Source organism: Hypomesus transpacificus, unplaced genomic scaffold (genome assembly GCF_021917145.1).
Source record: "Hypomesus transpacificus isolate Combined female unplaced genomic scaffold, fHypTra1 scaffold_359, whole genome shotgun sequence".
Taxonomy (NCBI): Eukaryota; Metazoa; Chordata; class Actinopteri; order Osmeriformes; family Osmeridae; genus Hypomesus; species Hypomesus transpacificus.
This window is the reverse complement of record NW_025813883.1, coordinates 45,667-62,987: the sequence shown is the minus strand read 5'-3', so window position 1 is coordinate 62,987 and position 17,321 is coordinate 45,667. Positions and strand designations below refer to the sequence as shown.

Sequence of the window (17,321 nt, the reverse complement as noted above, 5' to 3'; positions counted from 1 at the left end):
CTGTACCCGTTTTTGGAGAGTACTAAGAGACTAAAGTATTTAGAAATATGATCTGTTATGTAATGTTATTTTATTGTTAACATTTGAGAGTTATTTTTGCAATTAACCTTTAGATGCGCAAGTTTTAAATATTTCCGACGGTCCCCACAGCGCAAGTTATTTTCCCGAAACGGTAGCTAGCTAGCTTTAGTCAGCTTCCGGGCTAAATGACCTAGCATAATACTCGTAGCAATGCTACCGTGCTAGTGTTAGTTCTTAGCCTTCTCAGTAGTACATTTTGAAGCCATACTAAAGCATTTGTCGCATAGTACTCCACAGGGAGTCAGATGGCTGAGCGGTGAGGGAGTCGGGCTAGTAATCAGAAGCTTGCCGGATCGATTCCCCGCCGTGCCACATGATGTTGTGTCCTTGGGCAAGGCACTTCACCCTACTTGCCTCGGGGGGAATGTCCCTGTAATTACTGTAAGTCGCTCTGGATAAGAGCGTCTGCTAGATGACTAAATGTAAATGTAAATAGTTTGTCTGTCGGAAAATATTCACATATTCGAAATAGCATATTTACATTTATGCACTTAACAGACGCTTTTATCCAAAGCGACTTCCAAGAGAGAGCTTTACAAAAGAGCATAGGTCAAAACATGAATATAATGCGACGTTACGCTGTGAGACCCGCATTCGAACAATCACATATGTGCGACGCTACTCATTAATGGAAGGTAAAACGGAGATTGAAAATGTGTTATCTCTCTGTACACCACCTCACTTGGACCAATCATCACCTCCCATGGCTTCTACCACTGGTACGCTGACGACACACAGCTGTACCTGACGTTCCCCCCGACTGATCCAGGAATCTCAGCTAGGATTGAGGCCTGCCTCACATACATCACCTGGATGAACGAGGACCACCTCCAGCTGAACCTCGCCAAAACAGAACTTCTCATCATCCCAGCCAAACCCTCCATCTCCCACGATCTGTCAATCACCCTGGGATCTACGACGGTGAGCCCTTCATCCTCTGCCAGGAACCTTGGGGTTACCATGGATGACGAGCTCTCCCTCACAGCCCACATTGCTGCAGTCTCCCGGTCGTGTAGATTCACCCACATCCAGAAGATCAGGAGATACCTGTCTGAGCACTCCACCCAGCTGCTAGTCCAAGCACTGGTACTCTCCAAGTTGGACTACTGCAACTCGCTGCTCGCTGGTCTCCAAGCATGTGCAACCCGCCCTCTTCAGAGGATTCAGAACGCAGCGGCCCACCTGGTCTACAATCTACCCAGACAGTCCCATGTTACCCCGCTCCTCATCTCTCTCCACTGGCTACCCATCAACGCCCGTATCAGATTCAAGACCCTGGTACTGGCCTTCCGAGCAGTGAATGGGACTTCACCCGACTACATCAAGTCTCTCTTGCAGCTTTACACCCCCACGCGTCACCAACGGTCTTCTTCAGACAACCGCCTGGTGGTCCCACAGCTCAAGACCGCCCGGTCCCAACACAAGCTCTTCTCCTGCCTGGCCCCCCAATGGTGGAATCACCTCCCCACCTCCATCAGGGACACTGACTGTCTCCCCACCTTCAAGAAAAGGCTCAAGACGCACTTGTTCCGGGAGTACAACGGCACTTAAGAATGCTTGACTGGACCTGATGTTAGTTTCCTCCAGGATCACAATGACTCTTATTGACTTGTTGCTCTTGTAGGTTAGTTATAACGAAGTTAACTCTTGAACTCTTATACTCGCTGTGAAATATTTTACTGTTGATTGTTCTTATACAGGTTCAGTCTTGCACATTTTGGGGTTCATGTTGTTTTAATTTGTAACTTGTATAACTGCTTGCTCTTATGGGTCTTCCCTTGGCACTTGTTTATTTTTTCACAATGTATGCTTCATGTTTTGGCTGCTTGCAATGTTTGGGACTACCTCGTTGTTATGCTCAGTGACCTATGCTCTTTTGTAAAGCTCTTAGAACTCGCTTTGGATAAAAGCGTCTGCTAAATGCATAAATGTAAATGCAAACCGAAACCCATAAAGCCCCATACAAACCGAACCGTAGGCTTGTTGAGTTGTTGCACCCCTAGTGTGTAGTGCAGCGTGTCTGTTGGTATGGTATATACTGTATATATTGTGTGTGTAATGTACAGTGTCTATGTTAGTATATACTTTATATGTATTCTAACCCCCTTCTCTCCTTCAAATCAGCAGATGGCTTCTCCTCCACCCCCCTCCTCTCATCCGCCCCCCTCCTCTCATCCGCCCCCCTCCTCTCATCCGCCCCCCTCCTGTCATCTGCCCCTCCACCCAAACCGGACTCTTCAAACATCATGGACCTGTTTGGGGGTCCCTCGCCCCCCCCCTCGCTCTTCCCTGAGGAGGGGGTGGGAGGGTTCTCATTAGATGGGGTCATTTTTGGTATTTCATTATTAACATGGTTCAAATGCAGCCATATGTCACAATATTACCATGATTCCAATTGTGTTGACATTTAACCTGATTATACACAAATTACTGAGTGTGGTTCATAGTGTTCCTTCATCAGGTTGGATCCACTAGTTCTGTAGTTTTAATTTGTATTGTGGATCAGGGCCAGATATGTGTCAGAACTTGGATGGAGGCTTGTAGTTTGATGTCGGCCAATTGACTTAAGAGTCACTTGTGATTGGTAAAAGCTTTCAGATTGATGCATTATTTTGGGATAAGATTAGTGTGGTGTGCTTGAGACTAGTGTTGTCAGGTACCAACATTTCAGTAGTCTGTACCAATACCATTGAAATTTCACAATACCATTTTCGATTTCCCAAAAAATTGAAATAAGTTACTGAACAACCCTCATTGGTTGACAGTAACAGTCACCTACAATACCTAAGGCTGTAGCCTACTTATGACAACAACAGAAGATCAATAGAATCACAATGCATGTAGGCCTAAAGGTAGAACATGTGTGGAGACTGTAGGCCTGAAGGCAGAACATGTGTGGACTGAGTGTAGACATGAAGCTAACTCAGCAGAGGACTTAAAGATCATTTAAAAAGCTGAAATATACAAATATGGACTTGAACATCATTTATAAGAAATAGAAATAGTGGATTCATCACGCTTCATGGGGCTCTTTAGATTTTCCGCACAACAAGCACAAAGTAAATATACATCCCAAACTCCAAAACACAAATTTTGGCAAACAGTCATCTAAAAGCCTCTGTAAAAATGTGTTAACCCTGTTGTGCCCCCTCCTTTAATATGCCTCATTGTTAGGTATTACATTTGCAGTATGCTGCAAACCATAAAGGACATGAGCGGTGATGTTTGCAAATTGGTTTCTGGGGCTCAACAATGTTCTCATTGTCTTCTGATATCCCACCTTAAGTATTTCCATAAGTGGCTCTTCCACTTTTCTTGTCAACAACCTTCAGTGGAGCCCCTGCAGTGTCGCTAGATTTAGCAACTTTTTGTCTTCCCTTGTGACAAAAAAATCTAATCTAGTGACAAATCTAGTGACTTTTAGTGACTTATTTTAAGAGAGCCACTAGCAACCTCTGGTGAGATTTCTTTTGGCAACACTGTGCTTGTCATGGTCCGCCTCTGCAACCCGGTACTTCAGTAATTCTGGTATCTTACGTTTTTTTTATATATATTTTTTTTTTACCGTCTTGGTACCAGAGTACCTGTCTTTGTGACAACACTACTTGAGACCACAGTTTTATGCACGTGTATGTGTGAATGTAGTTCTGTGTGTGTTTCTGTGTGCTTATGTATGTGAGTTCACCTAGTAGGAGAATGTTCCTGTTAGTCATGTGAATGATATCTACTGTGTGTATCTCTACTCTGTCTGGATAGGGCTTCCCAGTGTGGAGCTGAAGGCTGACTCTTAACCCTTCTCTGCCCTCATGCTGCACTTGGAACGGCCTCCTTTGGCCTGGCTTGGCCCACGTTGGCCTTGTATGGAATGGTTTGGTTTCATGTGGTAGAGTCCACTGGAGGCGAGCCCCAGCCAGCAGCCCCTGGAGCAGAGCTAATGTCAGGTAAGACAGACGTACCAGATGTAGACACACCTCTCCCCATGACACACCCACACAGACACGCCCACATTGTGGTCTATGTTGTACCTGTTCTTGCTGATATCCCTGGTACTGTATATCTCTGGAACTGTAGATATCTCTTGTCCTGTAGATATTTGTAGTGCTGTAGATATCAGTAGTACTGTAGATATCAGTAGCACCTGTAGATATCTGTAGTGCTGTATATATCAGTAATACTATAGATATCAGTAGTATCTGTAGATATTTCTGGTCCTGTAGATATCAGTACTTCCTGTAGATATCAGTAGTACCTGTAGATATTCCAGACGTGTTGCATGTACAGAGCAGTAGAAGCCGAGTGAAAAGAGAAAGGTTTCATAAATTTCACAACAGGCACAAAAATGGCAGGCAGGCTCTAAATGTAAGGACAGGCAGGAGTTCAAAAACCAAACACAGAATAGACACAGAAATACTGTCACGATCTGGCAGGGAACAAAGGAACAGCCTTTAGACAGGCTCTGCCAGACCAATCACTGCGACCAGAGATCCCGCTTGATGGCATCCAAAACAGAATCAGAATGTCAGAGCATTAGCAACATTAGCAATAACATTAGCAAGCCAAAACTTTCTAGCATGTGTATTGACAGGGAGAGCCTAACCTGTCAGCTGTGTTGTCGATGCCTCGACAAAAAAAGGAAGTGACCAAAGTTTGCCGTAAAGCAGCATCTCTGGTCATACGATGTGTATGACGTCATTGACATTTTAAAAGGCTTTTTAGAAGAGTAAGGGGGGAAAAAATCTAACACTCAGCAGTATGTTTTTTTTAACTTCCCTTTCGAATTCAGAATTCAAATTACTAGACAAAAATGTAATCCTGATAAAAGTGGATTTTGAGGGGTATAGCTCCATAGACCTCCATTTATTCTGCACTCGCTTATTAGTGCCCTCATATGGAACTAGAGTGGAACTGCAACCATTCCAGATCCCGGAAGTTTCACAAGAGTGGCAGTTCTCCCCATTTTAGACATTCTCTGGGCTCTGCTTTGTGTTTGGAACTTCCGCGCTAGCGTTGCTGGAAAAGATGAGACGTTTACAATGACGTGGCTCTGGGGTGGCTCTCTAGCCCGTGGAAAAGCAAACCGGTTCTTAGAACGCTCCATTCTTGAACCAGCTACGAACTGGCTCTAGCACCAGCTCCGAACTAGCTCCCGGTTCACTTTGGTGGAAAGTGGGTAAGGGTGTATCACGATCGCGGCCATACCCTGGTTTCATGTTCAGTGTGTCCCCTGCCCTGGTGTCCCCTGCCCTAGTGTCCCCTGCCATAGTGTTTCCTGCCCTAGTGTCCCCTGCCCTGGTGTCCCCTGCCCTAGTGTTCAGTGTAGTCCCTAGTGTCCCCTGCCCTAGTGTCCCCTGCCCTGGTGTTTCCTGCCCTAGTGTTCAGTGTAGTCCCTAGTGTCCCCTGCCCTAGTGTCCCCTGCCCTGGTGTCCCCTGCCCTAGTGTTCAGTGTAGTCCCTAGTGTCCCCTGCCCTAGTGTCCCCTGCCCTAGTGTTCAGTGTAGTCCCTAGTGTCCCCTGCCCTAATGTCCCCTGCCCTGGTGTCCCCTGCCCTAGTGTTCAGTGTAGTCCCTAGTGTCCGTTGCCCTACTGTCCCCTGCCCTAGTTTTCAGTGTAGTACCTAGTGTCCCCTGCCCTAGTGTCCCCTGCCCAGTAGCCCCTGCCCTGGTGTTTCCTGCCCTAGTGTCCCCTGCCCTGGTGTTTTCTGCCCTAGTGTTCTGTGTAGTCCGTAGTGTCCCCTGCCCTGGTATTTCCTGCCCTAGTGTTCAGTGTAGTCCCTAGTGTCCCCTTTCCCCTGCCCTAGTGTCCCCTGCCCTAGTGTTCAGTGTAGTCCCTAGTGTCCCCTTTCCCCTGCCCTGGTGTCCCCTGCCCTAGTGTTCAGTGTAGTCCCTAGTGTCCCCTTTCCCCTGCCCTGGTGTCCCCTGCCCTAGTGTTCAGTGTAGTCCCTAGTGTCCCCTGCCCTAGTGTCCCCTGCCCTAGTGTCCCCTGCCCTGGTGTCCCCTGCCCTAGTGTCCCCTGCCCTGGTATTTCCTGCCCTAATGTTCAGTGTAGTCCCTAGTGTCCCCTGTCCTAGTGTTCAGTGTAGTCCCTAGTGTCCCCTGCCCTGGTGTCCCCTGCCCTAGTGTTCAGTGTAGTCCCTAGTGTCCCCTGTCCTAGTGTTCAGTGTAGTCCCTAGTGTCCCCTGCCCTGGTATTTCCTGCCCTAGTGTTCAGTGTAGTCCCTAATGTCCCCTGCCCTGGTATTTCCTGCCATAGTGTTCAGTGTAGTCCGTAGTGTCCCCTGCCCTAATGTCCCCTGCCCTGGTGTCCCCTGCCCTAGTGTTCAGTGTAGTCCCTAGTGTTCCTCTGATCTGTGTCTCATTCAGTGGTTTCAGTTCTTATTAGTGTTACTGGTTGTGTCTTGTTCTGTACTTGAGTCCATGTTATGTGTCCAGTCCTGCTCAGTCATTGTTTCTCAGTTTTGCTGTATTTGAGTATCCCCACCATGTTCTTGTTTTGTCTGAATTACAGTTCCGTGTTGTTATCCTTCCTCCTATCTCTTTCGCATCTGGGTCCTCCCCACACCACACCTTACAATTGCACAGAGCACCTGGGAGAACACCAGAGCATCGTTTAAATGAAACAGCTTACCTGAGTGTTGTTGCTGACCATGTCCATCCCTTTATGACCACAGTGTACCCATCTTCTGATGGCTACTTCCAGCAGAATAATGCACCATGTCACAAAGCTCAAATCATCAACTGGTTTCTTGATCATGACAATGACTTCACTGTACTCCAATAGCCTCCACAGTCACCAGATCTCAATCCAATAGAGCACCTTTGGGATGTGGTGGAACGGGAGATTCACATCATGGATGTGCAGCCGACACATCTGCAGCAACTGCGTGATGCTATCATGTCTATATGGACCAAAATCTCTGAGGAAAGTTTCCAACACCTTGTTGAAAGTATGAGACGGAGAATTAAGGCAGTTCTGAAGGCAAAAGGGGGTTCAACCCGGTACTAGCGAGGTGTACCTAATAAAGTGGCCAGTGAGTGTAGGTTTGTTTCTGCAATTGTACATGGTTTATGTGCTATGATCTTTCTGAGACATTTTATGTAGCATCTGCCTAAACGTTTCTCAAACTACCATAAGTAAAACATAGGTTAGTATTATTCTGAAATCATTGTTCATCAGTGTTTAATGCATTAGCCTAAATGTTTTATTTATTGAAGTCGATTTTTTCATGAAATTAAATTTTTCACTGATAGGTTAAAATAAAAATTATAATATGGCACCACGCCAGAAAGTCTGTGGTGAATCATCGTTTTCCCGTCAGGTCAGTGTTACAGGAACGTCTGGTTAATAACACGCACTAAGCCTGACAGCCTGCGCCGGACCAGGCTAGTTTTGCAGCAGAAGTTGCCATAGTAACTGAGTTCGAACTACATAAAACTGGCTTTATTGAACCAAATCAACTGGAAATGAGCCCGACTAACTGACACAAGCCTGGCTTATTCGGTCAACTCGCTTTATGGAACAGGCCTCTTAAGTGTCTCACAACATGTTTCAGAACTGACAGTCTGCAAAAGCTACTGCTGACGGCTTAACTCTCTTCTCCTTCCAATCTCTCCCTCCCTCTGTCTCCCTCCCTCCCTTTTTCTCTACTTTTCGCTCCCTGTTTCTCTCCCTCCTCCGTGTTCTTTATCCCTCCTTTCTTTCTCACTCTTTTCCCCGGCTTCATCAACACCCCGCTTCTGTGGCCTACGGACATCCCTGCCTGTTCTGTCTTTCTTCCCTTTCTGTTCACATTTCCATCATGTTATTTTCTTTTTTTCTTTCCCTCTTTTCCCTCCATTTGCCACCTCTCCATCTGGCTTTTGGGCTCATTGCTTGTTTCCTGCTTCTGACTGGGTGAGTGTTTTGGCCCCTTTGTGTGTGCAGTGTTGTTTCCTCCCAGAGTGCATTGCAGTAGTAGTAGAGCTCAACTGGTCCCAGATGTCTCAGACAACCTCCAGCATCTACTACAAAAGCCTGATCTGTAGCACTGCCATTCCTGCACGTGTCTGACCCTGACTAACCCTAATCATGTTACTGTAGTTTGTAGATGGATACGTGCTTCGCTTACCTGCCCTGTGTAATTTTTATGAGAAGAAAATGAGTTATAATCCTTATTGTGCTTATTACATTGTGTCTCATTGATATCTAAAAGAAAACAGCATCACCATGGTGATTCAATAATTATGTAAATATATGATAAAATACTGTTACAGCTTAAGGTTATATTACTGTAAATTGGACTGTATTATGTGGAATCATGGGGATCACTGTTACATGTGTTTGTGCATGTGTGTGACAGTCTGTATCCATTCGTATGTGTGCATGACAGTGAGTGTACCGGTGTGTGTGTGTGAGACACACACAGTGTGTGTGAGAAGTGTGGATCCTTTTGTGTACACATGCTTGTGGATGTGTTTGTTGAGGCTGGTTAGTAACACTTTAAAGTGTTCAGGAAAGGGTTCCAGAGCCTGCTTCTTGACAACGTTCCCTTGCTCCTCTCTGATCACTGTTGTCATGGAAACCCTCTGATTTGGTTGTCATGGTAATGCCCCCTGTAGTAGAGAATTTGAGCTGCTTGATTCTAAACTGTCCCTCTTATTTTCCATCCACCTCTCACTATTACCCCCCTTTCTCTGCCCATGACCCCATCTCTCTCTCCCTCCTGTCACCCTCTCCCTCCATCCCGCTCTTCTCCCCTCCTGTCCATCCCCCCTCCCCTGCTGTCTGCAGTGTTTGATGGGCTAGGTGATGTGATGAAGCCTGCTGTGACGCCACAGGGCTCCTCCACCATGGGAGCCTCTTCTCCCAGCAAGCCCATGGGAGACCTGGACTCCACCATGGCTAACCTGGCTGGCAGTAAGTAGAACACTCCGGCATACAGTCTACCCCACACAGGACTAGTGGCTAACCTGGCTGGCAGTAAGTAGAACACTCCGGCATACAGTCTACCCCACACAGGACTAGTGGCTAACCTGGCTGGCAGTAAGTAGAACACTCCGGCATACAGTCTACCCCACACAGGACTAGTGGCTAACCTGGCTGGCAGTAGGCACCAAACACCCCATAGTAGAACATTCCACCATGGCCAAACCTGCCTGGCAGTAGGCACTAAACACCCCATAGTAGAACACTCCACCATGGCTAAACCTGCCTTGGCAGTAAGCACTAAACACCCCATAGTAGAACACTCCACCATGGCTAAACCTGCCTTGGCAGTAAGCACTAAACACCCCATAGTAGAACACTCCACCATGGCTAAACCTGCCTTGGCAGTAGGCACCAAACACCCCATAGTAGAACACTCCAGTAGTCTACAGTGTACCCCACACAGAACTAGTGGATGAACACAGTATTTAAGTTACTTTATAATCACATAGCGCTTAATAGGGTGATATTGTGACAGAATGTATGAGGTATTCTGGCATACTTTCAATCTGTTTTTCCATTTGTCTCTCTTCCTCCTTCTCTATATCCCTCTCTTCTCTCCTTCCCCCTCCCTCTCCATCCTTTTCTCCCCCTCTTCCTCTCCCTCCATAGATCTGGGAATGGGCCCTGCAGCCCCCCCTCAGGTAGCTCCACCTAGCTGGGGTGCCCCCATGGTAAATGTTGTGTGTGTCAGTCAGCATGGAGCAGCATGGTAAAGGCATGGCCTCATCTGCCTTTCCAGGGTGGTCCAATCTCAGGGCCAGGAAGTTTGATAGAGGAAGCATCACCCAGAGACAGTTGTCCAACTTTAACCCCCACCCCAAGTTCACCATAATTCCCTCACAGCTATATAAGTAGACATAAATAAGGTTGTATTAGTGTAAGCTAGAGCTGTCAATATCTTACTTGTAACTAGTAAATATCATCCCATCCATTAACAGTTCATGTGCAGGAATGAGAACTTGTGGTTCAGAATGAGAGAAGCGGCTTCAGCTTTCTCTGGTCAGGGTATTCAACTGCGGTGGCAGTGCTTTTTACAACAGCACAGATACAATCAGAATTAAGGAGTAGAACACCACTGAACAGGCAAACATATCTATTCTCCTTTTTAGGTTTTACATTCAAGGAATGCATTATAGCCGGTCGCTTTTTGACTTGTATTGCATAGATGAGCACAGATAGTAATGGCCTCAGGTATTCTTGTAGTGAATGAATCACTACTGCCGCCAGACGGTTATAACTAAACTGTCCTGCCTGCTAATTTGGCTGCTTCCTCTCGGCTCCTCAACCCTTACCCTAACCCAGGGGTGGCCAATCCTGGTCCTCGAGTGCCACTGTCCTGCATGTTTAGGATATTTCCCTGCTCCAGCACACCTGTTTCAAATGAATGGGTCATTATCAAGCTCTGTGGAAGCCGGGTAATGACCATTCATTTGAATCAGGTGTGTTGGAGCAGGGAAACATCTAAAACATGCAGGACAGTGGCCCTCGAGGACCAGGATTGGCCACCCCTGCCCTAACCCTACACAGGTGCATGAGATGATAGTTCTGGTGTTGTGTGCTGCATTATGTCTCAGTACATTTAAAAGTGTTGTTGTTTGTCTCCACAATGTCTCACAGTTTTGTTTGTGTCTGTAAATCTTGTTGAGTCGTGTTAAATGTTGTTGACGTGTGTGATGTCTTATGTAGTAATGTCCTCCCTCCTGTCCCCCCCCCCTCCACACCCCTAGAACGTCCCCATGGGAATGCCTCCTTATATGGGCTCTTTCCCTAACCCTGGACTCTGCATGGTAAGACACTCCCCCCCCCCCCCCCCGGTCTCTTGACCTTACAACCTTTAGGTCTCTGACCTCAGTCAACCTCATGACCTTTGACCTGTAGGAGCACCTAAGATGGCCATTGACCCCTGTAGGCTGCCCATCAGCTCTCAACAGGTCCACTGTGGTATCTCACTACTCTCATTTCCTTCCACCCCCTGTCTCGGTCTCATCTCCATCTCTCTCTTTCCTCTCTCTCTTCTGTCTCTTTTCCCTCTCTCTCTGGCTCTCCCAGTCTGGGGCCCCCGGGGTTGGAGCGCCCATGATGCCGATCGTCAGGCCAGGCTTCCCTCCAGCCGGGGCCTCCGGAGCCCCGGTATGGACACACACTCACAGACACATCCCATACACACTAAAACACACATCATCAGTCATGCTGCCATCCGAGCCCTATCATACTGTCCTGTTATGCTGCCCTGAGGAGGAACTACGTTCAGATTTCTCTTTAGTGGTTAGGCTACTCAGAGCTGCAGCTGTACAGGGTACTGACATGGTGGCTTCATCTGGCCAGCATACACGCTCAAGCCAACATACAGACCTGTACCTGTAACTATCCCCTATCTCATCCCTAGATGTCTCCAGGCATGACTCAGAGCCCCCGCAGGCCTCCACCCCCGAAGAATGCCCTGGATGATCTCAACATCAAAGACTTCATGTAGACCTCCCCCAGGTACACCTCCTCCCCTAGTCTTAACACTCCTAGGAACACCTCCTCCTCCAGCCCAAACCCGCCCTGGTACAATTCTTCTCACACAACCCTGCTGGCTGAAACTGGATTCAGAAATGTTCAGATAATTACAATGTAAAAAAAATTAGTTTAAAGATCCCATGGCATGAATATTTCACTTTGATGTTATTTAACATTAATATGAGTTCCCCCAACCTGCCTTTGGCCCCCCAGTGGCTAGAAATGTTGATAGGCGTAAACCAAGCCCTGGGTATTCTTCTCCGCCTTTGAGAAAATTAAAGCTCAAATGCTCCGATATGAAAATCTTCCCCTTATGTCATCATAAGGGGAAAGTTTACCTCCCCATTCTCTGCTTTCCCCACACAGAATTTGGCCTACCAATGAAAAAATGAGTTACGACTGTGCGAGCGCGATATTGGTTTTTCCTCAAGACATCATGGCTTGTAAACGACTGACGCTTGGTAGTTAGCCCCTCCTCTCTCCTCTTCATAGCATTGAACCCTTGTGTTACCTTAGGGTCATTGGGACCCTTCAGTCATTGCGACCCACCGTTGTGTTCCGAGCACTTTACCCAATACAAAAACAAAGTGCAGCATTTTCTTTTAACTGTCGGGCTGTCTCAGACCCCCCACAGCGCGAAGGTTAAAAGAAAATGTTTTTCATTTGTTTTTGTGTTGGGTAAAGTTGTCGCAGCACAACGATGGGTCGTTGTGAACCTTCGGGAACTCAAGGTTAAAGCTACAGACACAGAAATGGCACGTCTTAAGGAAAGCTCATTGTGGGACTGCACGTAGTGGCTGTTATTCTTCACCAAGGCTGAATTTCGGGAAAAATACTTCAGATACAGTATTAGGGGAACAATAACCCCTATGTATAAAAACATCCAAAAACAGCATGCCATGGGACCTTTAAAGATCAACCAAGATTGTTGACAGTTTAACAGGTCGTGCCGTCTCTCTCTCCCCTCTTCCAGCAGTTGTCGTTGTGGATGTGGATGTGCGCCCTCGTTACCCCACCTCCCTCGTCATATCCCAGCCAATCAGCCATCAGCACTACTCGGCTCCTCCCTTCTTAAACTCTGCCCTTTCCGTCTAATGTTGTAGCACAAATTGTGATTGTGAACTCATAGATACAGAAATCAAAAACAGTGTATGTGCGTGAGTGTGTTCTTCAATGTTATCCTTGACTTAAACTAAGAGAAAAAAGAACCATAAAAAACAAGTGTATTTAGATTTATTCTGGATTTTCTGCTCATCAGCTGACTTGGAATGGTGGATATGTGTTTTCCCAGGCGAGGACTGTGTTGTTTATTGTGGACTGTTTTTGATGTGTGGCCAATCCCTGCCCTTTCACTCCCTGTTGTCCAGTCAATACTGAGCTGTGTTTATTACATCCCTCCATGCTTGGTTCTCTCCCTCCATCCTACCAGCCAGACTCTCTGACAACAGTTACAGGCCTATATAGGCCTGCAATTTTCACCACAAACTTTGTTTTTCGTAGAGACAAATCATGTCAACTCATGCTTTCTGTTGATCTTATTTTTGTTTTATATTTTGTCCCTTTGAAGGATTGTGATTTACATGCAAAACTTTTTGACTATGTTCGAATTGACATATACATTTCAGATCATTTTAAAGATAGATTTCACCTATATTTATTTAATATTTATTTTGAAAGAAATTGTATCATATATTTTTGTCATGTTTATGAATCCCATGGTGGAAAAAAAAGCAAAAAGTCCCTTTCCCTCTTGTACATAATCTCATCTGTATTCAGAGGCAAGTTTGAAGGCAAACTCAGCCCCAAGTATTCCCTATTGCTCTCCTTGGTGGTGTGGAGTGGTACTGCATCTTAGCATGTCAATCCAGGTTGACCTGGGCTGTGTTCCAATACTCCACCTTTCTTTGTCTCCTTTTCTTGTCTCCTCTCCAATTCGAACAACAAATTAGGTACCTACAAAAAAGTCAGCTAGCATAAACCTCCACATCTTGCTTGCTGATCAGGGGTTGCAGAGAGAAGGGTACAAGGAGAGGTGGTGTGTTAAGAGATGGGCCCCCTGGCCCATGTGTTTGTGGAGCAGATCAGTGTGGTTGTACAGTCTCCAATGGTGGTGCTAAAGAAGTCTTTCACTGTAAAGCACTCAGATATACACTGGATGTTTGTGTTTTTTTCTCCAAAAGTGATTACTGTATCTTAATCTGTTGTGAAAAAAAGACTAATAAAACGAGAATGTGATGAAATGTTTATCTGGGTGAAGACTAGAGTTGACTCTTACAACACATGGTGTGAGGATGGCATGACCTCCGAATAAAGCAGTGACCTAGATCCCCCTGTGGAATGCTAATCACAACAGCATTCTGCCATGCCCTGCTCATGACACTGGATGACACATGAGCTTTATGATTTTACACACAAGACAAAATGTAACAATTACTTTCAGGCAGGTGAAGGTGTACTGACTTTTGACACACACACACAGATGTGTGCAGAAATCTATCTTGTATTGCAAAGGAGGCTAAGTTTGAGCCATGAGGGTCACTCACATCTGTACCCTTGCCACGAAATGCACCCCCTGGCTAACTAACTAGGAAAGTGGCACGTGCATGAAACTCACTCTGTCGACACATACTATGCTTTTGAAAGGTTGGAAATGAATTGATAAATGGTTATTTGAAGGGTGAACAAATATTTTACTTGCCATGGCTCAGTGGCTAAGAACGGTCATTTCCAAATCTTAAGGTTGTTGTCCCCGGCAGGACAAGTGATAAAGATTCTTCCATGATGATCTGCCTTCTTTGTTACCTTTCTTATTTTTTAGTTTTCCTCCAAAAACCGTAATTCCTTTGCCCACTTGTAACTTTTATCAAATTGGGCATGCTGAAAGTAGCTTTCCAGAGCCCCTTGGCCAACGTGGCCTCATGGTGGCCCTACAGAGTAGATGTACTCCCAATTACAGTTTTTCTCAGTTGTTTACACACAAATACTATTACTTGAGACACAATGACCACAACATGTAACTCATGCACCAACCCCCTGAACCAATTCTGCTTATCTACAAGCACAATTCTTGCTTTACACTCACATTACAGTTCTAAAGCACACTTTTTTCAAAACAATAAACACAATTCTTTACATTTGGCACAATTTTCATGAAGGAAATCTTTTGTTTTCACAAGGACCACACTGACTCGTCGCATGGGAAAACACCTGTCACACACTTTTACAATTAGCAATCAGAGCTTTAGCATAAAAGGGCTGTTTTGGAGTAATGGATTGGAAGCACAGGCAGAGGCAGAGCCAGAGGAGTGAGAGTAAGAGGAGGATGGGGAGGACGAGGATGAGGAAGGCCAAGGACCATAATCTCTGATGAGATCCGAGCCGCTGCAACCATGGTCTAACAATGAGGGAGCCTGGGCAAAGAGTACAGCCAAATTTGAGCAGGTACACTGTGGCATCCATCATCCGGACTCAAAAATTAGAATAGGTACGAAATATACTCTCACTACAAAATTGCATTAGGCCTACTATATAGCAACGGGAACAATGCTCGTAAGACTTTATAAAGGATGCATGTATTAAAGTTATGTATTGTGCTTATTACATTGATGTCTTATGAACTTAGAAGTGTGCTCAGGCTTAAACAGTGTGTCTCACACAGGGTGTGGGAAACAGGCTGTATTTTGTGTTGTTATCTCTCCATTTTAGAAGCAACCTTGAAACCGGGCTTAGACAGCACCCGAGCAGGTGGGACGCGTAGGCAAGAACAACTCCCTACTGCACAGGAGAACAAGCTCAACCCTCTTCTTGTGTTTTTTGTTTTACTGCACTGTATAATATATGCTGGGGGAGGGACAGATAGTCAGTTGGACTTCGTGAACCAGCCCAAACTCTGTTGCGGGTAGGGAAACGTAGACAACCCCAGAGCTCTATACTTGTTGATTTCCAACTGCTGCATTAAAGCTGATATTATCGGACCTCTGCGACTCCAGACCATTCTTTCTAGAACACATATTTGTGTCATTTAATACAATCATTACATATTGGATTAGACACAAAGATTTTGAATCCTACAGAGCCCGGTTTTTCAAAAGTAATCCACTTGGATTTTGGATAACAGATTGGATCAAATCTTGAAAATGAGTTTTTCAAAAGAAAAAACGGATTACATAATCGGATTAGATCCCGTAATCCAATCTTGGTTTTGATCCGGATCAAACCTTTAGTTTGGGTTTTTCAGAACTTTTTTGTAGGATTTGGATCACTTTGATCCAAAAAATCTGGATTAAACTGATCCCTTCAGAAGGGTGGATTCAGCATGGATTTCATGCCCAAAATGTAATGAAAACTTTCAAAATGTATCAAATAATACTATATTTGGATCATGCAGTATCTGACAAGATATCCTATTTATTCATAAGGTTTTAATTGTATTTGTACATCCGTCAAGGTACAGTGATTAGGTAGGCTTTAACGTATTCAGCCCTTCAAAAGGGATGGAACAATGGAAAACACAACCGTAGAGGGGACTCTGATGAACAGGCCAGGCCAACTTTGGGACCTCTAGGGCCTTCCTAGGCAGAGTTATGGGCCCTGCAAAAGGGCAAGGCGAATATGGTCCAAAAAAAATCCAAATCCAATGAAAAATATGACCGTAGAGGGGACTCTGATGAACAGGCCAGGCCAACTTTGGGACCTGTAGGGCCTTCCTAGGCAGAGTTATGGGCCTTGCAAAAGGGCAAGGTGAATATGGCTCAAAAAAAGTCCAAATCCAATGGAAAATATGACCGTAGGGGGGACCCTGATGAACAGGCCAGGCCAACTTTGGGGCCTCTAGGGCCTTCCTAGGCAGAGTTATGGGCCTTGCAAAAGGGCAAGGTGAATATGGCTCAAAAAAAGTCCAAATCCAATGGAAAATATGACCGTAGGGGGGACCCTGATGAACAGGCCAGGCCAACTTTGGGGCCTCTAGGGCCTTCCTAGGCAGAGTTATGGGCCTTGCAAAAGGGCAAGGTGAATATGGCTCAAAAAAAGTCCAAATCCAATGGAAAATATGACCGTAGGGGGGACCCTGATGAACAGGCCAGGCCAACTTTGGGGCCTCTAGGGCCTTCCTAGGCAGAGTTATGGGCCTTGCAAAAGGGCAAGGTGAATATGGCTCAAAAAAAGTCCAAATCCAATGGAAAATATGACCGTAGGGGGAACTCTGATGAACAGGCCAGGCCAACTTTGGGGCCTTTAGGGCCTTCCTAGGCAGAGTTATGGGCCTTGCAAAAGGGCAAGGCGAATATGGCTCAAAAAAAGTCCAAATCCAATGGAAAATATTACCGTAGGGGGGACCCTGATGAACAGGCCAGGCCAACTTTGGGGCCTCTAGGGCCTTCCTAGAAAGAGTTATGGGCTTTGCAAAAGGGCAAGGTGAATATGGCTCAAAAAAAGTCAAAATCCAATGGAAAATATGACCGTAGGGGGGACTCTGATGAACAGGCCAGGCCAACTTTGGGGCCTCTAGGGCCTTCCTAGGCAGAGTTATGGGCCTTGCAAAAGGGCAAGGTGAATATGGCTCAAAAAAAGTCCAAATCCAATGGAAAATATGACCGTAGGGGGGACCCTGATGAACAGGCCAGGCCAACTTTGGGGCCTCTAGGGCCTTCCTAGGCAGAGTTATGGGCCTTGCAAAAGGGCAAGGTGAATATGGCTCAAAAAAAGTCCAAATCCAATGGAAAATATGACCGTAGGGGGGACCCTGATGAACAGGCCAGGCCAACTTTGGGGCCTC

General features: G+C 45.9%; 1 protein-coding gene across 1 annotated transcript in view; it reads left to right on the top strand.

Annotated features, from left to right (window-relative positions):
• The window catches only part of LOC124464525 (clathrin coat assembly protein AP180-like), a gene marked incomplete at its 5' end in the record, with an annotated part of 31,047 nt that extends 17,264 nt beyond the window's left edge, over nt 1-13,783 (top strand). Inside the window, 8 exons of the mRNA XM_047016411.1 lie at nt 2,206-2,415; nt 3,969-4,022; nt 8,846-8,971; nt 9,653-9,684; nt 10,771-10,830; nt 11,093-11,173; nt 11,430-11,527; nt 12,519-13,783. Coding sequence (XP_046872367.1) covers nt 2,206-2,415; nt 3,969-4,022; nt 8,846-8,971; nt 9,653-9,684; nt 10,771-10,830; nt 11,093-11,173; nt 11,430-11,516 — 650 coding nt within the window. The remainder of the gene's footprint in view (nt 1-2,205; nt 2,416-3,968; nt 4,023-8,845; nt 8,972-9,652; nt 9,685-10,770; nt 10,831-11,092; nt 11,174-11,429; nt 11,528-12,518) is intronic.
• Nucleotides 13,784-17,321: the final 3,538 nt, after the last annotated feature.